Source organism: Astyanax mexicanus, chromosome 5 (assembly GCF_023375975.1).
Source record: "Astyanax mexicanus isolate ESR-SI-001 chromosome 5, AstMex3_surface, whole genome shotgun sequence".
Lineage (NCBI taxonomy): Eukaryota > Metazoa > Chordata > Actinopteri > Characiformes > Acestrorhamphidae > Astyanax > Astyanax mexicanus.
The window spans coordinates 2,358,868-2,385,000 of record NC_064412.1 but is presented as its reverse complement, the minus strand read 5'-3'; the positions used below and the strand labels follow the sequence as shown (position 1 = coordinate 2,385,000).

At 36.7% G+C, this 26,133-nt stretch overlaps 1 protein-coding gene across 8 annotated transcripts in view; it reads right to left on the bottom strand.

The window, feature by feature from the left end:
• foxp1b (forkhead box P1b) overlaps positions 1-26,133 on the bottom strand; it is a 409,787-nt gene that overhangs the window by 62,634 nt on the left and 321,020 nt on the right. For 6 of the 8 annotated variants that reach the window (XR_007439200.1, XM_049479470.1, XM_049479474.1 and 3 more), the window contains 3 exons: positions 23,695-23,787; positions 16,303-16,444; positions 2,244-2,442 (listed from right to left, as the gene is read on the bottom strand). Coding sequence is in view for 7 of the 8 variants with exons in the window: in XM_049479470.1 (XP_049335427.1) it covers positions 2,244-2,442; positions 16,303-16,444; positions 23,695-23,787 (434 nt within the window). In the remaining variant the exon portion in view is untranslated. The remainder of the gene's footprint in view (positions 1-2,243; positions 2,443-16,302; positions 16,445-23,694; positions 23,788-26,133) is intronic. The other 2 variants (XM_049479473.1, XM_049479475.1) reach the window with 1 other exon arrangement.

Genomic DNA, 26,133 nt, shown 5'->3' with positions numbered 1-26,133 from the left:
CTACAGTAAACTGGTAATTAATAAGGAAATTGGTCTATTCCCACTGCGGTAATCTAGCTGCTGAAATAGCCACAGACTCCCAGGTGTTTGGTTCCAATCCCCGGCTGAATCGGGCCGTTCGGTGCTCGGGCCCTTAATGGAAAGAGTAAGGTACTTACTAATGACAAATTAATAGTTATTAGGCCAGGCCTTATGGGTAGCTGTCCATCAAAAGCAGTGTCCCCTGAAGGGATCGCTTCTCCTCGGATGGAGAAACAAGCAGGGTCTGTTCTCTTTACTCAAAGATGACGGGAAAGACGTGGCGAGCGCTAATGAGTTTCAGTAAAGTCTTCTCTCGGAGGAAAGAAACAGAAAAAAAAGACAGAAAAGAAAAAGAGAGACAGCAAAACTGAGAAAACGACTATACAAAACGAAAACACCCACTGCCTCATTCCAGTTCAGAGATACACGCAAACCCCGCCCCCGTTTCCCAAACGCCTCGAGACCAGACCCACTGCAGGATTGCACACCAACAAACAGCATTTATATACTATACAGTACATGTTACAATATGTACTTTACTGAAGCTGGTCCTGATGAATGCCGGTTTTATCATCATCAATGTTTTTGTTTTGGTCTTTTCTTTTTTTTTGCAACTGCACTTGAGAATACTTTCAAAGTTCTTGATTATCTTTTCTTTACTTAGTTGAGTATTTGTTGCTTCTCATAACCTGGACATTAAGAGACAAAAAATTCAAGTAATTAACTCTTGATGAGTTCAGCACAGCTGTTAACTGAAACAAGGTAACATATGTTGGGTAGCATACGCAGGGTAACACACTGGTAGCAGATGTAGAATAACATAGGAAAGGTAGCAGACGCAGAGTAACAGATGTAGGGTAACAGACAGAGTGACAGAGGCAGGGTGACAGATGCATGGTAGCAGTTGTTGGATATTAGATGGGTAGCAGGGTAACAGACAATGGGTAACAGACACAGGGTAACAGACATTCTGCAACAGACGTTGGGTAGCAGACACAGGGTAACAGATGCAAGGTAACAGATGCAGGGTAACAGACGTTGGGTAACAGATGTTGGGTACCAGGTGTTGGGTAAAGGACAGAGTAACAGACATTGGGTAACAAATGCTGGGTAAAAGACACAGGGTAACATGTAGGGTAGCAAACACAGGGCAACAGACCCTGGGTAACAAGATAGATATTAGACTCAAGGTAAAAGCAGATGCAGGGTAACAGATGTTGAATAGCAGACACAGGGTAAAAGACACAAGGTAACAGACAAAGAGTAAAAGGCGCAGGGTAACAGACAGGGGGTAACAAGACGCAGATTATTAGATGTTTGGTAACAGACATTTAGTAACAGACACTTGGTAACAGACACAGGGAAACAGCAGACATGGTAACAGATGCAGGGTAACAGACATATGATAAATAGACAGAGGGTAAAAGACGCAGGATATTAGACACAGGGTAACATCCAATGTCTGTTACCCTGCGTCTGTTACCCTATATATAACAGACGCAGGGTAACAGACACAGGGTAACACTCGCAGGGCAACAGACACAGGGTAACATACGCAGGGTGACAGACGTTTGGTAACAGGCGCAGGCTTAAAGATGTAGGGTAACAAACAGGGTAACAAACAGGGTAACAGACATTTCCTAGAGGGTAACATATGCAGCGTAACATACACAGAGTAACAGATGTAGGGTAAAAAATGAAGGGTAAAACATGTACACAGGGTAACAGACACACTGTAACAGACACAGGGTAACAGACGCAGGGTATCAGACACAGATTGATAGACATAAGGTAAAGATGTAGGGTTACAAATGTTGAATAACAGACAAAGGGTAACATGACGAGGGGTAAAACATGTAGGGTAATAATTGTTGAATAACAGACAGATGCAGGGTAAAAACGCTGGATAAAAGACACAGAGTGACAGACACTGGGTAATAGACGCAGGGTAACATACATTGGCTAACAGATGCTGGGTTACAATCGCAAAGTAATAGACGATTGGTAACAGACGCAGGGTAACATATGCAGCGTAACATACACAGAGTAACAGATGTAGGGTAAAAAAAACGAAGGGTAAAAGATGTACACACGATAACAGACAGGGTAACAGACACAGGGTAACAGATGTTGAATAACGGACACAGGGTAACAGACAGGGGGTAACAGACGTTTAGTAACAGATGCAGAGTAATGACGGGTTATCCGCGACGCTGTCTCACCTCTCTCTCTTGAGCGAGTGGCTGCTGTACTGGCCGTTGGTGGTGGGGTGATGGTTGAGGAGGGGGTTTTTGGGAGGCGCGGGGGAGGCGGAGGTCAGGTCCAGGCCGCGGTGGCCGTTGTTGGCGGCGCTGTTCTCCTCCTTCACCGGCGCTCCCGTCACCTCCTTCCACAGCTGCTGCAGCTCAGCTGGAATCATGCCTGCCACAAACAAATTACATAATTAAATCAATTAAAGAGCTAATCCAGTTCCACTCGCGCCGTAATTCAATCACAAAACAAGGGGCGGGGTAAACAAAGGAGGGTATTAATTAGGAACTGTTCCACCGCGAGAGAGAGTGTGGAGAGATGCGCTCGCTCGCTCGCTCGGCCCACCCTCTCTCTCTCTCTCTCTCTTTCTCACTGTGTGTGTGTGTGTGTGTGTGTGTAAACAGTGTTTGTGTACAAGATCTCTGGCATTAATGTGCATTTCACGCTTTGAGTAAATAATTAACATAGAGACAAGGCATGAAATCTGAATAATAAGCATTATTCTTCTGAGAAGAAAGCCAGCGAACACACACATACACACACACACACACACACACACAGAAACAAACACACTGTTACAGACAAGAGTGAGAGATTACAATAGAAACATCACAAAAACAATTCTCTCTTAGAGAAAACAAGACAGACTGCTATAAAATGCACAGTAAATAAATACGTAATATACCTTATTAAATTAATATGTTTAGAGTTTGTATTAACATGCATGTTTGATATAATACAAAATATAAGGATATATAATATTATGTTTTATGTGACATATTATATAAGTTATCATAAACCTATGGCCCTCATTATAAGGAATTGCAGTATGTATGTACTCCTAATGCATTATGCAACGCTGTTGCTGTTTGGTTTGTAAGCGCTGCTGTATCGTTGCTAGGTTACCTGTATGTGGCGGAGCAATACAGTACTACATGGATAGATTCGGTTAGTTACAGTGCATTGCTGGCTGATAACAGCACTCATAGAACGCCTCTCAGCCAATCACATTGCAGGGTCGGAACTAACTAACGGCATAATGTACAACATTTTATTACATATCATTTATAAGCACTTTCCACAGATTTTAGGTAAAGTGATGAGTTATTCCACATTACTAAAGGCATATAACAATTTATAAAGCTTCATAAGCACTTTTCACATACTTTTTATAATTTGTTATATGCCTTTGGTAATGTGGAATAACTCATTACTTTACCTAAAGTCTGTGAGAAAAACGCTTATGAAGGTTTATAATTTGTTATATGCCTGTGGTAATGTGGAAAAACATCACTTTTACACAAGTCTGAGAAAAATGCTTATAAGTGTTCATTAGATGTTATGTGCATTTACAGAACATATAATAACCCATAACTATATAACATATAACAATATAACATATCAGTTAGAGGGAAGGCATCGCAGTGGATCTTAATAAAGCGATAAAGCCTTATGTGAGTGAACCCAACATCTATAAAGCTTTATAAAACAGGGCTCACCAATAATGCTAATGCACATATATTATAATGCATTATATCGCGTTGTGATATAAAGCTTTATACTGTGGCGTTATAACGTTTTATGTTTGAGATCATGAACATTTATACGTATAGTTAGAAATGCTTATGTCTACTGTTACAAAGCATTATTAATGGTTTATGAAGCTTTATGAATGCATGTATCATGCTTTATAGATGCCTGATTCATAAAAAAAAATGGGTAACACTTTCTATTAATGTCATCTTTATTAGATGCAATAACCACATTCATAACATATTATAATGCATTTATGAGGCATTATAAACATGGCTATAAATGTTTATAAAATGAGTAACCCATTATAGCCATGTTTGTTAAACATTATGACCTGTGATCATAATACATTATAAGCTGTGCTTATAATATATATCTTAAAATAGTATATCTCTATCATCAATAATCTAGTCCTACAATGAAAGTCTGGCACTTTACTTAGAGAGCACAAAGCCCTGTTATAATACATTATAATTGACTATAATTAAAGTTATATTCACAACAAGAATAATTTATGAGTGGTTAAACATATATTTATAGGATTATTGAGGGTGTGTTTATAAGTTGGAAGCTTTTTTAGTCATGATAAAGTCTACAAGCAGGGACTGAGTTTCTTGCTATTGATGTATAACATGTTATAAACACAGCTTTTAATGCATTATAATCACAGTTCATGATGCATACTAAACATGGCTATAATGGATTATACATTTTTATAAATATGTATAGCCATGTTTATAATGCCTTATGAATGCATTGTAATGTGTTATGAGTATGTTTATAGAGTCTTATAGAAATGACATTCAAAGAAAGTGTTACCAAAAAGTGTTACCCACACTTACACACTTTAACTTTTACTGCAGAAAGAAGAGAAGAAAGAAAAGGTTTCTGCATGAACAGATGTGTTTGTGTTTTTTTCACACCTACCTACTGTCTCTCTTTTTTCCCTTATTTTATAACATCTGTTTCACACAGAAACTGAAGTCTAAACTGACACGCCGCCGCAGATCTTCAGCTCCCGCTAATGATTCTAAAAGCAACCTACAGTAGATGTTAGAAGTTCAAGCACATCCACGACGGTTGTGTTGATCGGCTCTGATAGGCTCTGAGATAGTGTGAGGAATTAACCAGGAGCAGGAAGGAGCTGAGGGTTTAGACCCGTCTTTCCACACCGCCATTCATTAAATCGGTTCTCAAAACCAGCAACAGCAAATGGAAGATGATTTGCACCCTGCTTATCTGAATTATTCCCTGAATTTTTATTTCCTCTCACGCCCCCCTCCCTCTCCCTCCTTTAATCACTCTCTTTCGCTCTCTCTCTCTCTCCGCAGATAGATACCAGAAGTGGTCCCTTTCAAGCACCGGGCCGTAATACATTCGCAACCAGAAACGCTTAGTCTCAATTTATTCATGTTGTGGCAAAATAACAAGCGAGGTGAAGATCTCAACGCGATCAGCAGAAAATATTTTTAATTTGATAAGCTACTAAAGATTTTAATTACGCCGGTAATGGAGAACAGTGGGCTAATGAGGCGAGGAAAGCTCTGGAGAGAGAGAGAGAGTTAGCGCGCGAGAGCGAGCGACACTAAGAACTGTGAAATGAGTCTGATAGGGGCCGCTGTAAATTCACTCCAGATCGTTTGCATATCAAAGAGCCGGCGAAAAAATTATTGCAGGACGAATCAATAACCTTTCCACGTTCCAAGGAGCGTCTTCATGCCGGACGTGTCCTTTCGCAACGCTTCTCTTCGCTTAGGCTTTTTGAATCGAGCATTTAGAAATAGAATTCGAGAAATTAAAGAAAAAAGAGAACAAGGAAAGAGAAAAATTGATTTTTTTGGTGGGTAAAATTTCACTCACAAAAGCAGCAGATCACCGGATTCAGAACCAAATTAATTTTTAAATAGAATTTATTTTCTATACCATTTTGGAAGAAATGCACGCCTACCCCGATACATGTAAATTCAGACTCCGCCTCTTTTCCAACTGTGGCCAATCAGTGCAGCATCACAGGGTAGCATCATAACACACTCAGAGGTAAGCTCCAAATCCCCAGCTCTGATACAACAGCTAACAGACACCTGTATCGGCCAGCATTACAACGAGAGCATCACCTACTGTACTCTCTCTCTCTCTCTCTCTCTCTCTCTCTCTCTCTCTCTCTCAGACTCTGGTTGCTGATGCAGAAGCAGCATGATCTACTGTACTCTCTCTCTCTCTCTCTCTCTCTCTCTCAGACTCTGGTTGCTGATGGAGAAACAGCAGCATGACCTACTGTACTCTCTCTCTCTCTCTCTCTCTCTCTCTCAGACTCTGGTTGCTGATGCAGAAGCAGCATGATCTACTGTACTCTCTCTCTCTCTCTCTCTCTCTCTCTCAGACTCTGGTTGCTGATGGAGAAACAGCAGCATGACCTACTGTACTCTCTCTCACTCTCTCTCTCTCTCTCTGTCTCTCTCTCTCTCACACACAATGCAATAATCAACAATCAGCAGCATTTTTATAGATTAAATTGATAATGGTTAGAGAGGAGTATTCAGTGCTTTAGTTTGGCAGGATTTGTCGGGATGCTTCAGTAAAGGAAGGTCACGTCCACAACATGTGTCCTCGCTTTGGACAAAACGAGGGAGACATCATTTTTCCCCTCCTCTACCTGACGGTGTTTATTTTTAGCCGATGTGTTTGATAGAGCCGTCCACTCTCCCTCTCTCCCCACCTGCCCAATCCAGGTGACCCCAAACACCACAGCTGACTGCCCACTATCTCCATCTCTCTCTCATATATATATATATATATATATATATATATATATATATATATATATATATATATATATATATATATCTTCTTTCTCTTGTTTTCTATTTCTCAACCACTCATCTCTATGACTCTACCTCTACTGTCTTAACTTGACTGGATGACTTAACTCGATGAACGCATTAATCCTCCACCCTCCACCCCTGCTGAGTAAATCTAGACACATTTCATAGAGCAGTGACAGATAGAAAGACATGAAAAAGCCTGAAAAAGCCTAAAAATACCTGAAAAAGACATGAAAAATCCTGAAAAAGCCTGAAATAGACATGAAAAAGACATGAAAAAGCATGAAAAAGACCTGAAAAAGACTTGAAAAAAGCTCCAAACTCCTCTTTCGATTAGCTTACAGCCACTGTCAGACCAATCAGATAAAACCAGAGCTTTATCGTTATCATTATTTGGGTATTTAATATAAACCTCTTTCTCTCGTCTCTAAATTTGTCTTTTGTAAGTACTATGCAATGAGGCACAATGCAATTAATGAAAGCAATAGTCATCAACGAGTAATTTCTTTATAGATTAAATTGATAATGGTTAGAGAGGAGTCTTCAGTGCTTTAGTTTGGCCGGATTTGTCGGGATGCTTCAGTAAAGGAAGGTCACGTTCACAGCGTGTGTGTCCTCGCTTTGGACAAAACGAGGGAGACATCATTTTTCTAGACACCTTTCACAGAGCGGTGACCGATAGAAAGAGATGAGAAGGCCTGAAAAAGCTCTAAAACATCACTAAGTAATTCCATCCTGTTTTTTTTTTTATTTGCTTACAGTTCGCTGTCAGACTAATCCGATAAAGCCAGAGCTTTATCCTTATCATTATTAAATAACACACCTTTTCAACGAAAGGCACGACAGTCGATATTTAATATAAACCTCTTTCTCTCGTCCCTAAATTTGTCTTTTCGGTCCCGGATTACTGCATCCGAGAAGGTCTTCCATTTTTCAGGCCAACTCCCTCCTCCCCTTCAGCTCATTATAGGCCAAAGATACAGACCCCCTCCTTTTAAAAATGTATTTGCGCAGGACAGTTGATTGATCACCGGCGGCGCAACTCGATTTTTACCGCGGCAGGTAGCGCTCGCTCGCTTCCCTCCCTCCTCAACCTTTCCTGTCCTTGTACCGCCGGTACCCTGGTGGCCGGGGTGTTCAAGCGAGCAGAAAGTTGATTTAAGGATCATAACCGCATCAGTCGCCAACCGTCATCACGGGCCAACGCCGCCAACGCCAGCGCTGCAAAAAATAGCCCGGTGGCCCCGGCCGGGCAGAGCGACCGCTCGCGTCTTTCTTCACGCCGCCGCTGCCGCCGCTCCGGATGCACCGCTGGGGGCCTGAAGTGACACAACTATTAGTTTATTGTTCCATCAGGCGAGGACCTCCGCCGACCCCTCCTCTCCACGTTTACGGGGCTCTGATCGCCGGGTCGTTGATATGCAGCCCTTAGGCCTAAAATATGTTCCTCTCCGAAGCTACAGGAGCTATTAAAGCAGCGCCACGCCGCCGCCCGATCAATCAACGCCGGGGCTCCCGCGTGAGCCGCGCTCCGCTGCCTGGCCGCGTGCGCCGCTCCGATTCCTATTAACGGCAAATTTGTCTTGTCGCCGTCCCGCAGTCCTCTCCCGGACAACTTAACTGATGGGAGCCGGAGGATGAGAACTGACTTTGGCTTCGGCCCACACATACACAAAAACACACACACACACACACTTATATACACTTATACACAATAACACACACACACACACACACATACATACATATATATGTATATACAGAGTGCAGTAAGAGGAAGATAATAGAGTAGGAAAGATAAAAATAGAAGAAGACATCAGGGATGGGACAAAATATCATTATCACGATATATCATTTAATAATTTTTGTTCATGATACATTGTCGATACGTGGTGTGAAATATGGATATTTGACTTACTAAAATACTAAACTGCAACGTATTTAGTGGGTGCATGTCAACAGCAAACAAACCATTCATAGTACAGTGATAAATAACAATAGCAAAACAAATGAAAAAACTAAACAAAACTGACTTGTCTTCAAGAATATTGCAACTTCATTATATGGATTTTTATTTTATTTATTTATTCTTTTTTTATGGTGGCAAAACAATAAAAAAATATTGTTTTGCCATAGTAAAAATAAATAAATAAATAAACAAAAAAATAATAAAATAAAATAAAATAAAATAATCCTTTTTGTACTTTATTGTATTTTGTATGTGTTTTGCTATTATCATTACCGTACTAATGTTATATATAGATATTTTTTTTTTTTTGCTGTTTGCATGTAGCCACTTAATACTTTGCATTTTATTTCTGTGTCATATGTTTTATGGTTAAATTATTTAATTTTTGTTACTGTTTTTATTTTGAGTCTTTGTAGCATACTCATAACGTTTATTTAATATATTGCCAAGGTGTGATATTGTTTTAGGGGCATATTGCCCAGCCCTACGACCAATACATTCATAATTGTTATTAAAATACATAAAAAAAATAATATTTGATTATTCAGGAATATTTTATCCATTTCAGTAACACAGATGGTGTTAAATATTGTATAGAACTATTTTTGTAATATATTAATTTTCACAGAATTATCACAGAATACACACACACACACACACACACACACACACACACTCTGCAGAAGCAGCACCTGAGAGAGCCGGTTTAATGCAGGTGTCTGAGTGAACAGGTCAGATCTCTCTCCTTCTATTCTCTTCATCTCTCTCATCCCCACTGTGAAGATCAAATGTTCCTCTCTTTCTCTTGATCATATAAATATTTTTATCTCTTCCAACACACTGTAATAATTCATCACAGACTCCTTTAGGCCTCTCCAGACCTTTGAACATACATGTCAAAATACTGATCCGCCGGGGAGAGCAAATCTGTCCCGACTCCCCGGAGAAGATCATCAGCACTTCAGATTGTTTCTAATGCTTTTCTTCAGCGCGAGGATTTTCTGCTGTCTGCAGTTCATTTTATACAGAAATCATGTTTAAAGCATATAAAAAACTGTGAAATGTGTATTTATATGTGTAGTATTATATATATACATATATATCAATCATTATACTGGAGAAATCGTTTTTTAACTGTTCACCAAAGCTCCCCTATATATTACATTTCTAAGTACTTTGCTATTTATTATATTTCAAATGTAATTATATACTTCTACTTTTTGCTAAGATTTTATACCTCTTATTTTTTTTTGTTTATATTAAAATATTTATCTTGTTTATTGCAGTTTCAGTTTTTGCGTTGTTTACTTGACTACCTTCATCCTTTTATCTTTACATTTGTGCATCTGCATTTAAGCAAAATATATCATCATATATCAGCATACATATATATGCATATATATCAGCTGCTAGCTTAAGTGAACATGACTTGACTGATGCCTATAATGCACGTAAAATGAGACAATACTATCTTAATATAAAATTTATATTAAAATAAATCAAATTAACCAAAACTTTTTATTCCTAAACATGATAAAAAGTGTTCTAAATGATAAATAATTAGTAATAATGAGTTTATATTACTTTGCTGTATTTATAATGTAGTGCTGACATGCTCTAATGTCTGAGTTGCCGATTTGTTTGTGTGTGTCCAGTGCAGTGGGCGGGGCTGAGCTACTGTTTCCTTGGCTGTTTTATGATTTATTCTGATGGACAACAGCTCTCGAATAGTAAAACCAAATAATTGAAAAAAAAAAAATAAATAAAAAACTACATGATGTCTATTGTAATTAGCACAATAGAGTCTGAAAAGGTTAATTATTTAGAAAATCTGAATTATTGCGTTTAGACCTTTAGACATTAGTTTAAATTTTTATACTGAATTTATGTGTTAAACATTTTAACCATACAGATTTGCATGTTATTTTGGTCGGAAAAGCATGTGACTGCATTTATATCTAATTATATCTACACAACAGTTGGGCAAAGCAGCTGCAAATTGTGTGAACATTTCATCAAATGAAATTAAATCTGATTTGTTGTCACTTTACATAAGTATAAGTGGGTACCACTTTAAAATAAGACTACCTTTATAAAGGTTTATAAGTAGTTTACCATTACTTTATGAATGGTTACTTATTAGGTTGTAGATGCTTTAAAAATCATTAATAATCAGTTATAACACATACGTAGAAAGGGCAACAGTATAGATGGCTGTGGGTACAGTATTTGAAAAACAAAAGTTCATTGTTGCCCTTTCTACGTATGTGTTATAACTGATTATTAATGATTTTTAAGGCATTTAGAACCTAATACATTAGTAACCATTAATAAACTAATTGTAAACCATTTATAAACCCTTTATAAAGGTAGTCTTATATTAAAGTGGTGTCTATAAGTGTATTAAGGTAAGTGAAAATCCGGTACCACTTTAAAATAAGGCTCCTTTATAAAGGGTTTATAAGTAGTTCATAAAGGTGTTTATTAATAGTTATTAATTAGGTTTTAAACCATTAATAAGCAGTTACAACATATAATTAATAATTGAAACACATAATGATTCTACATTCATTTATACTGTTAAACTTTAGATTTTACTAGATGCTTATATTTTATATATACAACATTTAAATATGTTATATTTTATGAGATATGTTAAAAAAAGTCAGTGTAAGTGCTTATTAATATTTTTTTAAGAATTTACAACTTAATTTAAAACCATTAATGAACTTCTTTATAAATCATGTATTAACCTTTTATAAAGATGCCTTATTTTAAAGTGTTTTAAAGTATATACAACATTAATTGAACATAAAATAGAAAACATACACTTCTGACTTGAACTACACACATGAACTTGTGGTGAGAACATGCATATATAATATATAACAGAATATATAGATGTTGCTTTGCTATTTACAAGTACATATAGGACAGTTTGTCACAGGTGAGGTGGCCTTGGTTTAGAATGGTTGGATTGGAGAAAACATATTGAATGGACCAAGAAAAAAAGATAAGAAAATGAACTGTAAAGATCAGTTCAGATGAGTTAGAACAGTATTATATTAATAAAACACATATAATATGCTCTTTTAAATGATTTTATCCTTTTTAAAATCTCATTCAAGACACCTGGTGCTACTTTTCCTTATGAAAAAAATCATATATAAGTCATATTTTTAAATCTGAAGCTAAATAATACAGAAATTCAGGCTGTTATATGTTTATTTCTGAATATCAGAAACACAGTGGTCCACTCAGGCTGTATGAAGCCATCACTGGTGTGGCAGTGATCTCTGATTTTTGCTGAATATTAAAGATTAGATCTTGGCCTCAGTAAATCTGCTTTACTGAAGCATGAAAAGGTCCAGTGGAGTGTGAAGGAAAAAGGTCATCAATAACTTTAAACAGTGGAGCAGAAAACGTGCCAAATAGGGCAGCATGTGAGCACACACACACACTTTTATTTATTTAATTTTTAATTTAGAGTATCTATCATTTTCTGGGTGATTTAGAATATAAAATTCATTTTTAGACTGTGAACAGAAAGCCAGAGTCCCCAGAATAAACCAAAGCAGATACACCCAGGTAGGGACTTGAACCGAAGACCTCAGCGCTGGGAGGTAAGTTACAGTGTGCTGCTGGTGCCACTTTACTCTACAACAGTTTCCCATATCTACCACAGATATGAGCCATGTAGATATGAAAATATATTTCCTATTTATCAAACACAACTGCCATAGCAAAGATAAGTGTGTTCCCCATACAGTCCACACACTGTTCCTCTGTGTTCACATACTTTAAAACCCTTTAAAACACATAAATCAATTAATTATAATTAAACAATCTGTCACACAATCGTCTGGGAATTTTAACCACCGTATAACTGGCAAAGCCAAAATACACAAAACAGACCCGCCCAAAACATGTAGGATCAGTAGAACGGTTATCAGATCAAAAAATAGTAAATTGGGAGTGAAACGTAATTATTTCATTTTTTTTTTTCCATTTGGTATACCAAAGAAGAAATAGGGTTTTATTCATAGGGTTTGATTTTTTTTTTTTTTTCTTTAATTAGATTTTCTTTTTATTTGTGCATCTTTTATAGTAAGCTTATATTACGATTATACCATGAAAGGAAATTTACACATCAGAAATTTGAGATTTTTTCCAGAAATGACTGTCTGAAGTGAAATTCAAAAACAGAAAATTGAGTGTAAAAATTCACTTTTATTACATAATAAAAAAATATATTTTTATTTCATTATGCTCATTTAGAATAGTAAAGAAGAAATGTTATTTTTTCTTCATTTGTTCCTAGTTTGGAATTTTAATTCATGTACTTTTTTATTTCCTATTAAAGAATTTCTGTTTTTGTTCTTGATTTTTTTTTTTTTTTTAACCAGGAAATTATTATTATTATTATTTTTATTATTATTATTATTATTATTATTATTATTATTATTATTATTATTATTATTATTATTATTATTTTATAAATTCTGTATGGAAAAGGCAGAATGGAGAGAAAAATTGAATGCAAAACTTTGGTACAGTGAACCAGAAATTGATTTTAATCTTTTTTTTTTTTTTTTTTACTTTTAGTTGTTTCATGTCATAATTCTGCTTACTTTTGTTACAAGATGAAAATATGGAAAAATATATATATTTTTTCTTATGCATTTAGCCAGAAATTCTGTTTGCAAAAGCAGAAATGGAAAACGTGGAAAAGTTGGACAATGGATTAAACCCGTTTGTTCTTTAATATACTAAATTAAATAAATAAATATAATAATAAAGTTGTGAGAAAACTGATGAGTACCAGAAGTTTACGTGGCCACGCCTCGCCCGGAGGTAACCGCTGGTTTACTTTTTGTTTTTTCTTCTTCTTCTTTTTTTTTGTTCTAAGTCTTAAACAAACAATAACAAGACTGCACAAATACTGTTTGTGTTTGCACATTACCTAACCAGCCCCGCCTCCCCCCCCCCCCCCCCGCTCTCACCTTATCTTATTATGGGGTTGTTTGTTTTAGAGAGAGAGAGAGAGAGAGAGAGAGAGAGAGAGAGAGAACACTCAGCGTTAGGTGGAAAAAGCATAAAAAAAACAATATCACACACAGAACCCGTATGAAAGAGCTATTGTGATGAAGCTGCTGCTCCTTGAGAAAATATTACAGGAGGTGTAGAGAAATAAACTTCCTGGCTGAGCGAGTATTGACTCAGCATTTAGTTCTGCGGAATAAAAAAAAGAGGGGATGGGCCGGGATTCACACCGGAGACACCGCAGAACAACACCGCCAGTGTGCTTCAGGCCTGGAACTCAGCCAATGAGGATAAAGAGAGAGAGAGAGAGAGAGACAGACAGGTAGAGAGACAGGTAGAGAGATGGAGGTATGAATAAGAGAGAAGAGACTAGAGAGACGAGTGAAGGATGGAGGCTAAGGTCAATAACTTACAAAAATATATATTAGTGCATAAAAAAAAAAAAAAAAAAGTTACTTTATTTTAGTAATTCAGTTCAAAATGTAAAACTCATATCGTCGCTCTTCAATGAAAAACAAGTATGTCCAAAATAGCAACTTTATATAAGACCAATTGGTACTTTTGGCAGTGTGGGCAGTGTGCCGCCAACTCCTGCTGGAAAATGAAATCCACATCTCCATGAAAGTTATCAGCAGAGGGAAGCTGTAAGATATGAAGTGCTGTAAGATTTTGCAGGAAAACAAAACTGCACTGACTTTAGACTTGATAATAAAACACAGTGGATCAACACCAGCAGATGACAGACATGACTCTTTAAACCATCACTGATTGGTGGAAACTTCACACTAGACCTCGAGCAGTTTGGACTGTGTGTCTCTCCACTCTTCCTCCAGACTCTGCTCTCTTGATTTACAAATGAAATAAAGTAAAATGTACTGATGATCAGTGATGGTTTAAAGAGTCATGTCTGTCATCTGCTGGTGTTGATCCACTGTGTTTTAATATCAAGTCAGTGCAGTTTTGTTTTCCCACAAAATCTTACAGCACTTCATATCTTACAGCTTCCCTCTGCTGATAACAACTTTTATGGAGATGCAGATTTCATTTTCCAGCAGGACTTGGCACACTGCCCACACTGCCAAAAGTACCAGTTGGTCTTATTATATTATATTAAATTTTTTTGAGACATTGATTTTTGGGTTTTCATTGGCTGTACGCCATGATCATCAACAATAAAATAAATACATCTATATAATATATGGGCTTCACTTTTTTATTTTTATATTACACCTCCAAGAGAAACACTGCCTTGCTAAAGAAACTGAGGGAAAAGCTGCTGCACTGGCCAGGCATGTCTCCAGACCTAAATCCTATTGAGCATCTGTGGGGCATCCTTAAACTGAAGGTGGAGGAGCACAAGGTCTCTGTGATGTACATTTTTTTAAGATACCCAGGATGCACCACAGACTGACACTTATGATCACATGACACTACACATGGCACCACCAGGAAGTCAATCACCAGAACTGTAAACACCTGATTACTGGCCTATATAAACCCCTTGCTCCACTTCACCTGTGCTGAGTACTGATGGATTATTCTCGTACAACACCTTTCTCTTTTCCTTTGCTTTCTCTCTCTTTGCCGACTCTGTTTTTATATATTTAGATGGCCTTGCCTGTGTATGACCCTTGGACTGTTAATCGTGTATGGTATGTTTTCTCTCTCTTGCTGATGTTTAGTGATTTTGACCCTGCTTGTTCGGACTACCCCTTGCGTTGCCTCTTTTTTCTCTCAATAAACCTGTTTATTAAATGTACTAACAGAAAACCTGATAATTACCTGATTGTTAAATGTATTCATTTTTTACAAGCTGTTAAAAATGTGTCTGTGGCCCACTTTTGGGTCCTAACCCACCAGGTGAGAATCGCTGGTCTACATTGTGGCTTAGTGGTGAGCACGTTCGCCTCCCAGCACTGGGGTCTTGGGTTGAGAGCTTGAGTTTGGAGCATGTTCTCTGTGTGTCTGTGTGGGTTTCCTCCCACAGTCCAAAAACAGGAAGATCAGGTAAATTAGATACTCTAAAATTACCCAGCGAAACTGAAAATAAAATACTCAAAATTAATCTGGTAAATCGGATAGTCTAAACTGCCAAAAAAATAAAATAAAATAAATGAATCAGGTAAATGAAATACTCTAAATAACCCCCCCCCAAAAAAACTGAAACTCTAAAATTGATCTGGTGCGGTATGTATGTATGTGAGTTTGTGCAAATGTGTGTAAATGTGTGTATGACTGTGTGCCCAGAGATACGGATTGGCACTCTGTCCTGGGTAAAATGAGCTAGTGCCCAATGCAGTCCTCCTCAAGGTGGACGGTTGTTTCTGGTTAAGAGTATGCTGTGCGCTATTGGCTGCTGCTTCTCACCGGTGTGTGGATGATGAATGCTGAGTATAAATGGTTGTACTTAAAAAAACGTGTATATTGTAAAGCGACCTTGGGATTTTTAGAAAGGTGCTATAAAATTTATTCATACATCATACCGTTTGCTCCATGTTTTTACTGGGTATTGATCATATTAATCATATTGTTCCTGGAGGAATGTAATTTTTGCTCTGTTCTGTGTATTTCCTCTCAGATGGACTGATGTAAAGATAGAAGTACAAGCTTTTTAACTGGAGATAAAGGAGTGTGTGGAGTGTGTGGAGTGTGTGTAGCTCTTACCCTGAGTGAGAGAGTGCAGAGGCAGGTTCTGGTTGGGTTGGATGGACAGCAGGCCTTGTCTCTGCAGGCTGAGCAGGTGCTGCTGCTGCAGCTGCTGAACCTGGAGGATCTGCTGCTGGAAGGCAAACTGCTGAGCAGAGACCTACAGAGAAACCGGGGGGGGGGGAGAGACACAGTGAGAAAACACTACAAATCATACTCACACACACACACACACACACACACGAGACACTACACACACACACACACACACGAGACACTACACATACACACACACACACGGCAGGTACATCCCTTCCGCTCTTAATTAACTCCGAGTTGTGACAAACAATGAAACAACATAGTTAATCATTCATAATAAGAGCCGCAGGATTTTAATTACGGCCATTCATAATTCAGCAAACAACGTGTGACTGAACACCAGTCTTTATCAGGCGCCCAATCAAAGCGCAGATCCAGGGGAACACACAGCTTTATCCTAACGCTTCCCATCAAAGACAGGAACAGGACACCGAGGGGATTACAGAGAGTATTTACCAAAATATCACTCGTAGCTCAGAGCGAGTGCATGCTATTATCACAGGTGCTTTATTTTATTTATTTATTTATTTTTAGAACACCAGTGTGAAAAGGGTACATTATAAAAGATGGGCAAACAGGTTATCTGTGAATTGTAATAGAAACTATTATTCTATTTCATAAATTTCATGTTTCATGACCAAGATTTGTGTAGAAGTGACACAATTCATGCATCACTATATACATTTTAAAAAAAAATCTCACAGAACAGCAGATCAACAACTCACAACAAGAGCTAATCAGGCTAAAGTACAGCCTTCAAACATGGTGGAGGTAGTTTCACAAACTGTTCTAATATTTAAGATTTCTAACCTTGTAAACAAGCTCAGCTCTCACTTTGAGTGTCAATTAGGTACAGGTAGTTAGGTACAGCTCTCAAACATGGTGGAGGTAGTTTCACATGCTATTATCACAGGTGCTTCTTTTAAGAGCATCAGCGAGGCAAAGGTACGTTCTAAAAGATGGAAAAAACCTGAACAAGGTGCATTCTTGGTCATCGTTTAATGTTCCTACTGCAAACTTCATCTGTGAATTGTAATAAAAAAAATCACTATACTATTTTATAAATGTATTATTATTTTAGCACAAATGTGTTTTATGACTGAGATTTTGCTCCAATCTATAAGAAACAGATGTAATATAATGGAATAAAAGAGAGAAAGTGTTCATAAAAATATATCTATCTATCCATCCATCCATCCATCCTTCCCATTTTCATAGCTGTAATTTAGCTAACTAGGCTAAAGTACAAAGTACAGCTCTCAAACATGGTGGAGGTAGTTTCATGCATTCAAAACATGTAGCTTTAATTTACTTCTTTTATTTGCGTAATATGATGAAATAGAAGAGAGAGAGTGTTAATAAAAAGGGAGTAGATGAGGAAGGGCGGGAGAGAAAGAGAAAGGGAGGAAGGGAATAAAAAAGAGAGGAGAGTAAAATGCTGTGCTGATCGAAGCAACAAACAGTGGCGATGAAATAGAGCTAACCGGGCGACAGTATAGCCTTTAAACATGGTGGAGGTAGTTTTACACCCTGCTAATTCTCTATCTATCTATCTATCTATCTATCTATCTATCTATCTATCTATCTATCTATCTATCTATCTATCTATCTATCTATCTATCTATCTATCTATCCCATTTTCATAGGTATAATTCAGCAACAACTCACACTGCAAGCTAACTAGGCTAAAGTACAAAGCACAGCTCTCAAACATGGTGGAGGTAGTTTCATACATTCACAACATGCAGCTTTAATTTACTTCTTTTATTTACTCAAATCTATTGAAACAGATGTAATATCATGGAGAGAAAGTGTTCATAAAAAGGGAGTAGATGGTAGATGAGGAAGGGAGGGGAAGAAAGAGAAAGGGAGGAAGGGAATTAAAAAAGAGAGGAAGAGAGAAATGCTGCGCTGGTCAGAGCAACAAACAGGAGGAAATGATCTAATATCCCCAATCTGTGCAGAATCTAAACAAACGGCCGATGTTGTGGAGATAAGAGGTATCTGCGCAGGGGACACGTCTGCTTTACCGCCCTGCGCCGTCCCTGAACCCGGAGTTCAGCCTGGAGTTCAACTACAGCTACTAAACGCTCTTAATGCAGCGCATGAGAGCGGGTTATCAGAGTCAGCATTGTGTGTGTGTGTGTGTGTGTGTATAAGTGTGTGTGTGTGTGTGTGTGTGTCACTGGGCATTAAAGCACACCCTCGCTGTTGCCAAGCTGTGTACCGCACCCTCTTCCCAAACACAGGATGCGCCGCTGTGTTTACTGCTCCCGATTGAAGGCAAACAAAAAAGGTCTCGCTGCACCGCGGCGGCCAGGTCACACACACACACACACACACACACACACACACACACACACACACACACACACACACACACACACACACACACTCACCAGCCCCGGAGCAGAGCTGAACCCGCCTGATAACACACACACACAAACTCTCTCTCTGCTCGATGGGGCTGCAGTTCACACAGCAGTAATTATCACACGGACTAAATCATTCCTCTCTATCTTACTAAAGCCTCCATACAGCTCTGTAAAAAAATAAGAGAGCACTTTAAAAATGATGAGTTTCTTTGATTTTACCAAATTAAAAAAAACCTCTGGAATATAATCAAGAGGAAGATGGATGATCACAAACCATCAAACCACCAAACTGAACTGCTTGAATTTTTACACCAGGAGTAAAGCAGCATAAAGTTATCCAAAAGCAGTGTGTAAGACTGGTGGAGGAGAACATGATGCCAAGATGCATGAAAAATAAAAAAACTGTGATTAAAAACCACCAGGGTTATTCCACCAAATATTGATTATTTCTGAACTCTTAAAACTTTATGAATATGAACTTGTTTTCTTTGCATTATTTGAGGTCTGAAAGCTTCTCTGCTATTTTTTTTTTGTTATTTCAGCCATTTCTCATTTTCTGCAATAATATATAATAAATGCTCTAAATTACTCTAATATTTTTATTTGTAATTAGGGAGAAATGTTGTCTGTAGTTTATAGAATAAAACAACAATGTTAATTTTACACAAACATAAACCTTTAAATAGATAAAAAAAAATATATATATATATATATAATAAAATAAAAAATACTGTTTTATTTACTTAGGTTCCCCACGCTTCCTCCAGCTTCCCCGTTATAGAAGAGAAACATGGTGACACCCTGGTTCACCTGAATATAGGCATCCTTACTAGTGCAGCTTAACGCGCCCAATAATCCAGTGCGCCTTATAGTCCAAAAAATATGGTAATAAAATATTTGGTAGGATCAATCAGACCTGGACCATGAACAGATGGAGGAAGGTGGCCTGAGCTGATTAAGCACTTTCTCTGTTCTATGCTGGTGTGTGTGTGTGTGTGTGTGTGTGTGTGTGTGTGTGTGTGTGTGTGTGTGTGTGTGTGTGTGTGTGTGTGTTGTGTGTGTCCTGCCCGGGGAAGGGATGGCACCAGTTTATACTCGGGAATAAAGGCAAAGAGATGAACTGGGCAAACCTTTACTTCTGTTCTGCTGGAAAAGCTCAGGTTCTATAATTAAGTCATATTTTCAATGATTAAGCAAAACATTGCAATTTTATACTTTCATAAACTGGTCATAACAAAATAAAGGTTGTCTAACTTATTTTTTATTATATATTATATAATGATTAAATAAACAGTAAAGGCAAACTGGCTACGTTTCTTAATTTCTCTCTTTCGTTCCCTCCTCCTCTCTTTCTAAAGGCCTATATCAATTTTAGAAGCTGATATTATTCTTTTTAGAAATATTATAATAAAGTAAATGGTCAGAGTATTAACAGTAGATGAAATATCTTTTATCTGACTTATTCATTTAATCGTTGTAGGTGTTATGTTGCTATATAGAACCACTTACATACAGCACATTACACACAGAGTACCAGTTAAACGTTTGGACACACCTCTCCTCATTCAACGGTTTCCTTAATAACACTTAATAATTCTGCATGTTTTCATGTAGAGCTTAAATATAGTCTTTAATATTACATTTATAATGTTTTTTTTAAACAGTTCTTTCATATTTGTAACCCTATAAAAGTTATTTCTGGTGGTTAAAGTGCAGGGCAGTCTACTTAGATGAGTTTAATAGATTGAGGACCATCATTAAAAGAAAGAAATCACACTCAATGAAAGAGAAGAAATGTTAAGAAAAAATGTTACGAAATATTGTATTATTATTAATATTGAATGAGCAATTTTTTTAAGGGTCTCAATTGGGTCTGATGAGGTTTAGTGAGGTTAAGAAGGACAATCATTCCTAAAAATCAGAAACAAGCAAAAAGTGAAACTCCTGAATCCGCACTGCCACATTCTCGATTGAGCGAATGGGAGGTTAATGCCAAAAAACGGCACGCGAGAGCGGGAGAGAGGGGAGGGAGGGGAGGGCGCGAGAGACGGGGTGTTGCAAAACGGAACGCGAGCATCTGACAAACGTGATAAAGAGTGACACTGGCAGACCCTTTCATTGTCTCCGCTCTCGTCCTGAAGTTAAAGATCTTTGAAAAACCCCAGAAAGGAGAAAAAACGGGTGAAAAAGAGGCGATGTCTTTAAAATGAAAGAAAGGCACAAAGCAACAACAGGGGGTTATTGTGCGGCGGCCCCACGGGAGGGAGTCGCGCAGTGATTCTTCTTCTCCTCGTCTTTTGATGGCTGCGCGAGAAATCCGAACGGATTAAAAAAACGAGAGAGAGAAAAGAGAGAGAGAGAGAGGGAAGGGGAAAAAAAAAAACACGGACGAGAGGAACAAGCCTCTTGAGGGCTGCATCAATTTCCTGTGATCAAACATAATGCACTTCAAAAAGTTGTTTTCTTTTTATTCGGCTCATTCAGCTGATCAATTGTGGCTTCTTTTAGCTGTGCCAACCTCCCTCCCTCCTCCCTACACTCGTTCTCTCTCTCTTTCTCTCTCTCTCTCTCTCTCTCTCTCTCTCGCTCTCTCTTTCTCTTGTAGCCCTCCTTCTCTCTTTAGTCGACCCATCCATCTGACACTGGAAATGGAGCGAGGGAGGGCAAGCAAGAGAGAGAGGTAAAGATAGATAGAGAGAGAGAGAGAGAGAGAGTGACAACTTCTATCAGAGAGGAGAGAAACAGCGCTGTCACGTTGATTTATGGAAGCGAGGCTCCGCAACTGAACTGAAGCCCCCAGTTCATTAATTAGCAAGCCAGGGGACTTTGAAGTCGGTGAGCAAGTGTGTGTGTGTGTGTGTGTGTGTGTGTGTGTATATATATATATATATATATATATATATATATATATATATATATATATATATATATAGTTTCTCTAATTTAGCTATTTATAGATATATGTTTGAGTAAAATTTGAGAATATTGTTGTTTTATTTTATAAACTACGGAGAACATTTCACCGAAATTCCAAATATATTATATATTATTGCAGAAAATGAGAAATGGCTGAAATAAATAATAATAAAAAAAAAAAAACTAAAAAACATGCAGAGCTTTCAAACCTTAAATAATGCAGAAAAAAAAGTTCATATTCATAAAGTTTTAAGTTTTCAGAAATCAATATTTGGTGGAATAACCCTGGTTGGTTTTTAATCACAGTTTTTTTCATGCATCTTGGCATCATGTTCTCCTCCACCAGTCTTACACACTGCTTTTGAATAACTTTATGCTGCTTTACTCCTGGTGCAAAAAATCAAGCAGTTCAGTTTGGTGGTTTGATGGTTTGGGATCATCCATCTTCCTCTTGATTATATTCCAGAGGTTTTCAATTTGGTTAAAATAAAAAAAATCAGTATTTGAACTGATTGTGACGAGTGATGATCAGTGGCGCTTTTGTTCCGAGCGATTCCTTCACCCGCCAGTCATTAACACACAACCACTGTAAATGAGACGAGCTTTGCACTGGATGAAGGAAGTGGAGAGCGATAGAAAGAGAGAGAGAGAGAGAGAGCATGCTGATATCTCACAATTACATGCCTCCTCTCCCTCTGCTATTCCCTTGTTAATTATCCGGGTAGCCTCTTTAAATTACATGCTATACATTTCAGAATATCTCTCTCTTCTTCCCTCATTTGCTCTTATTAGCCGTTTCTTCCAAAGAGAAGTATTTGACAGTCTCTCTCTCTCTCTCTCTCTCTCTGTCTCTCTCTCTCTCTGTCTCTCTCTCTCTGTATGAGTTTCCACAGGAAAATGTGCATATTTATGTCAAAGGAAGTGAGAGAAAAGGGAAGTGAACGAAGGGAGCAAGAGGAAAATCCTATCAAAGTGAAAAATAGAGCTGTGTTCAGATGAACAAAAAAAAAAAAACTGGTGTTACGATGCTTATCACTATACAGGGGTTATGATTTCTGATATATTGTGATATACTGCATTTCTTGCGATACAGTTTAAAAAATATGTATTATTTTATACAATATAAAGCAAATCCATCCTAGAGAAGTATTTATTTAAGAATATTGAAGAGTTTTAAAAAGTTTTTTTGTCTATTCAGTCCATGCACTGTGTAATCTAGAACTCAATGGAAACCTACACTGTAAAAATGAACTGTTCTACTTAATGAATTGACTAAGTTAACATACTGTAAATACTACAGAAATATGGGGCTACCTAAAGCTGATTTGTGTGTCTTTCACAGAAGAGAGCACTTCAGTTTCTGAATCAGTTTCTCTGATTTTGCTATTTATAGGTTTATGTTTGATTAAAATGAACATTGTTGTTTTATTCTATAAACTACAGACAACATTTCTCCCAAATTACAAATAAAAATATTCTCATTTAGAGCATTTATTTACAGAAAATGAGAAATGGCTGAAATAACAAAAAAGATGCAGAGCTTTCAGACCTCAAATAATGCAAAGAAAACAAGTTCATATTCATAAAGTTTTAAGAGTTCAGAAATAATCAATATTTGGTGGAATAACCCTGATGGTTTTTAATCACAGTTTTTTTTTTTCATGCATCTTGGCATCATGTTCTCCTCCACCAGTCTTACACACTGCTTTTGGATAACTTTATGCTGCTTTACTCCTGGTGCAAAAATTCAAGCAATTCATCCATCTTCCTCTTGATTATATTCCAGAGTAGCTCATTTACACTGTAGTTGCTCTATTTCCCCAACAAATACAACAAACTACAGGGATTTCTGCAGCTGCCAGGAAATTCACAGGTAAGTGTGAACGTGAGAAAGAGTCTCAAATGAATGACTGTTTTTTTAACTTTAATGAAGCAGACAGGTGCTACAGTGCTGCACACCTGAGGCGAGTAATGAAGAATGTTGATGTGTGTGTGTGTGTGTGTGTGTGTGTGTGCATACCTCTTTGCTCTGCTGTTTGCTGCCATGCTGCTGCTGGAGGAGTTGGAGATGGAGCTGTTCCTGCTGCTTCTTGTAGAAGTCCTGGAGTTGCTGCTGTAGAAACATAGACACACTTTAAGTCTATGTTCATATATCAGGAAAAAGTGGCCAAATCTGATTTTCTAAACAATTCCCATATTTATCTAAAGCTGTTTGTTATTATTTTTTTTTAATAGCTTGACCCATATCTGAACCACATCTGTCTGAATGATGCATCCAATAAAAAGCAGAGCTTCACGTGAAGTTTCAGTTTCATTCTTATCAGAAATATCAAAATCTATAAATGAATACAGACTGCAACTGGGTTTATCAAATAGATTTCACTTAAACCTCACTATAATTATAAGGACATGTTATTCACCCCTTGTCGTTTTTTTTTTTTTTTTTTTTTTTTTTTTTTTTTTAGTTTTTTATTGATCCCAGAATTTCCACTATCTACCTAATAATAATAATAATAATAATAATAATAATAAACTTCATAAAGCACCTTAAAATGCACCTCAAAATGCTGTACATGCAGAGAGGTAATCAGAAAAAATGAAAAATGGAAAAGGAAAAAGCACAGTAAAAGTAAAATAAAATTAACAATTATTATTCTTTTCTTTTGACGCTTCAGCTACAATCTGTAGCCTCCATTAGCAAAACAGAGCAGTATTATTAAAACAGAGAGGGCAGTTCAAATATATATTTTAGAGCCCCGTTACCACATTTATTATTTTCCCATTAAAACCCTCACTCACTGCTGTATTCTATTATTTATTGTAAAGCTTTAATTTTATTGTAACCAGTTTTTTATTCAGTACTGTATTCAACTGAAACCCTTACTCACTGCTGTCGTCCATTTCCCCTCATCTAATTACAGTATTTTTGCCTTTTCCTTGTCGCAATAGCCTCACAAATTCTGATCTGGCTGTTCAGAGTCATATTGAAGTGGACCTAATGAGAATTTGAGAATAAATAGTTTTATTTATTCATTTATTTTGTATTTTGTCACATTATTATTATTATTATTATTATTATTATTATTATTATTATTATTATTGTTATATTATACACAATTATTATAGTATAGTTCTTTACGTAATAGACACAAGTTTACAGATTTTACCTATTTGAAATCAAATTTCAAGCAGAAATATCTGAAAATATCACATTATGTATGATTTAGGCTACTTTTCCCAGTTAGTTTAGATGTTTACTGGTTTGGTGTACTGGTTTGTCAGTAGTGAAAGGCAGTGTTCAGTCACAGTGCTGGTGAACAGTGTGCACTGTATTCTGAAAGTCAGGGTCATTGGTAAACATGCGGCGTTAAAGCAGCTCCAGGCAACTCTCACAGAGAATGTGCAGCACCTGAGGCTATTCAGAGAAATGAAGGAATGTATGCATAGATATATGACCCTGTGTGTGTGTGTGTGTGTGTGTGTACTGGTGTGTATCAGGGTCAGTGTGTGTAAGTGTGTATATGTTTGTGCTTGTTATATTAAGGTGTTTTTGTACATCTATGCAGGAGTACAGAAAAGCAGATATCCTGTAGCCTCATTTAGAAATAGGCTGTAATGTGGTTACATATTATTTTAATTATGTTTAAAAACAGGGTCGTAAACAAATATATAACTGATTAATGAGCTGTATGTATATGTATATATATTTATTGTTTTGTTTGATTGTTTATATTGATTGTTTTGTTTTGTGTCACTTTACTTTGTAACATATAAATATATATATATATATATATATATATATATATATATATATATATATATATATATATATATATATATATATATTAACATATGTATATATATTAACATTTTCTTATGTGTCTATATGTGTTTTGCAAAAACTAAGATAGACTAAACTAAACTAACCAAAAAAAAAAAAAAGAAAAAAAAAAAAGATTAGTATTTAAGGCGTATTGTAGGGACGTCATATCATTCTATATATATATATATATATAAAATATTGCATCCTAATAAAATCATCATGTTAAAAAAAACATGGTTATAATAATAGTTTTCTATTATTTATTGTAAAACTTTAAGGTTATTGTGAACAAGTCTCTATTAAGTTCTGTATTTGACCGAATCCTTTACTCACTGCTGTTGTCCATTTCCCCCTTATTTATTTATTTATTTATTTATTTATTTATTTATTTATTTTCCTTCTCCTAGGCATAATAGTCACACACATTTTGATCTGGCTGTTTAGATAGAGTCATATTGGTACTACTTTAAAATAAGGCTACATTTTTAAAGGTTCCATTAAACATTAATAAGCACATAAATACAACACATACATACAAAGAACAACAGTGAAAATAACTTTTTAACACGTCATAAAATAATATAGTAAGCCAGATTAGTCATTTTATATGTTATTATAGTTAAACGAATAAAGTAT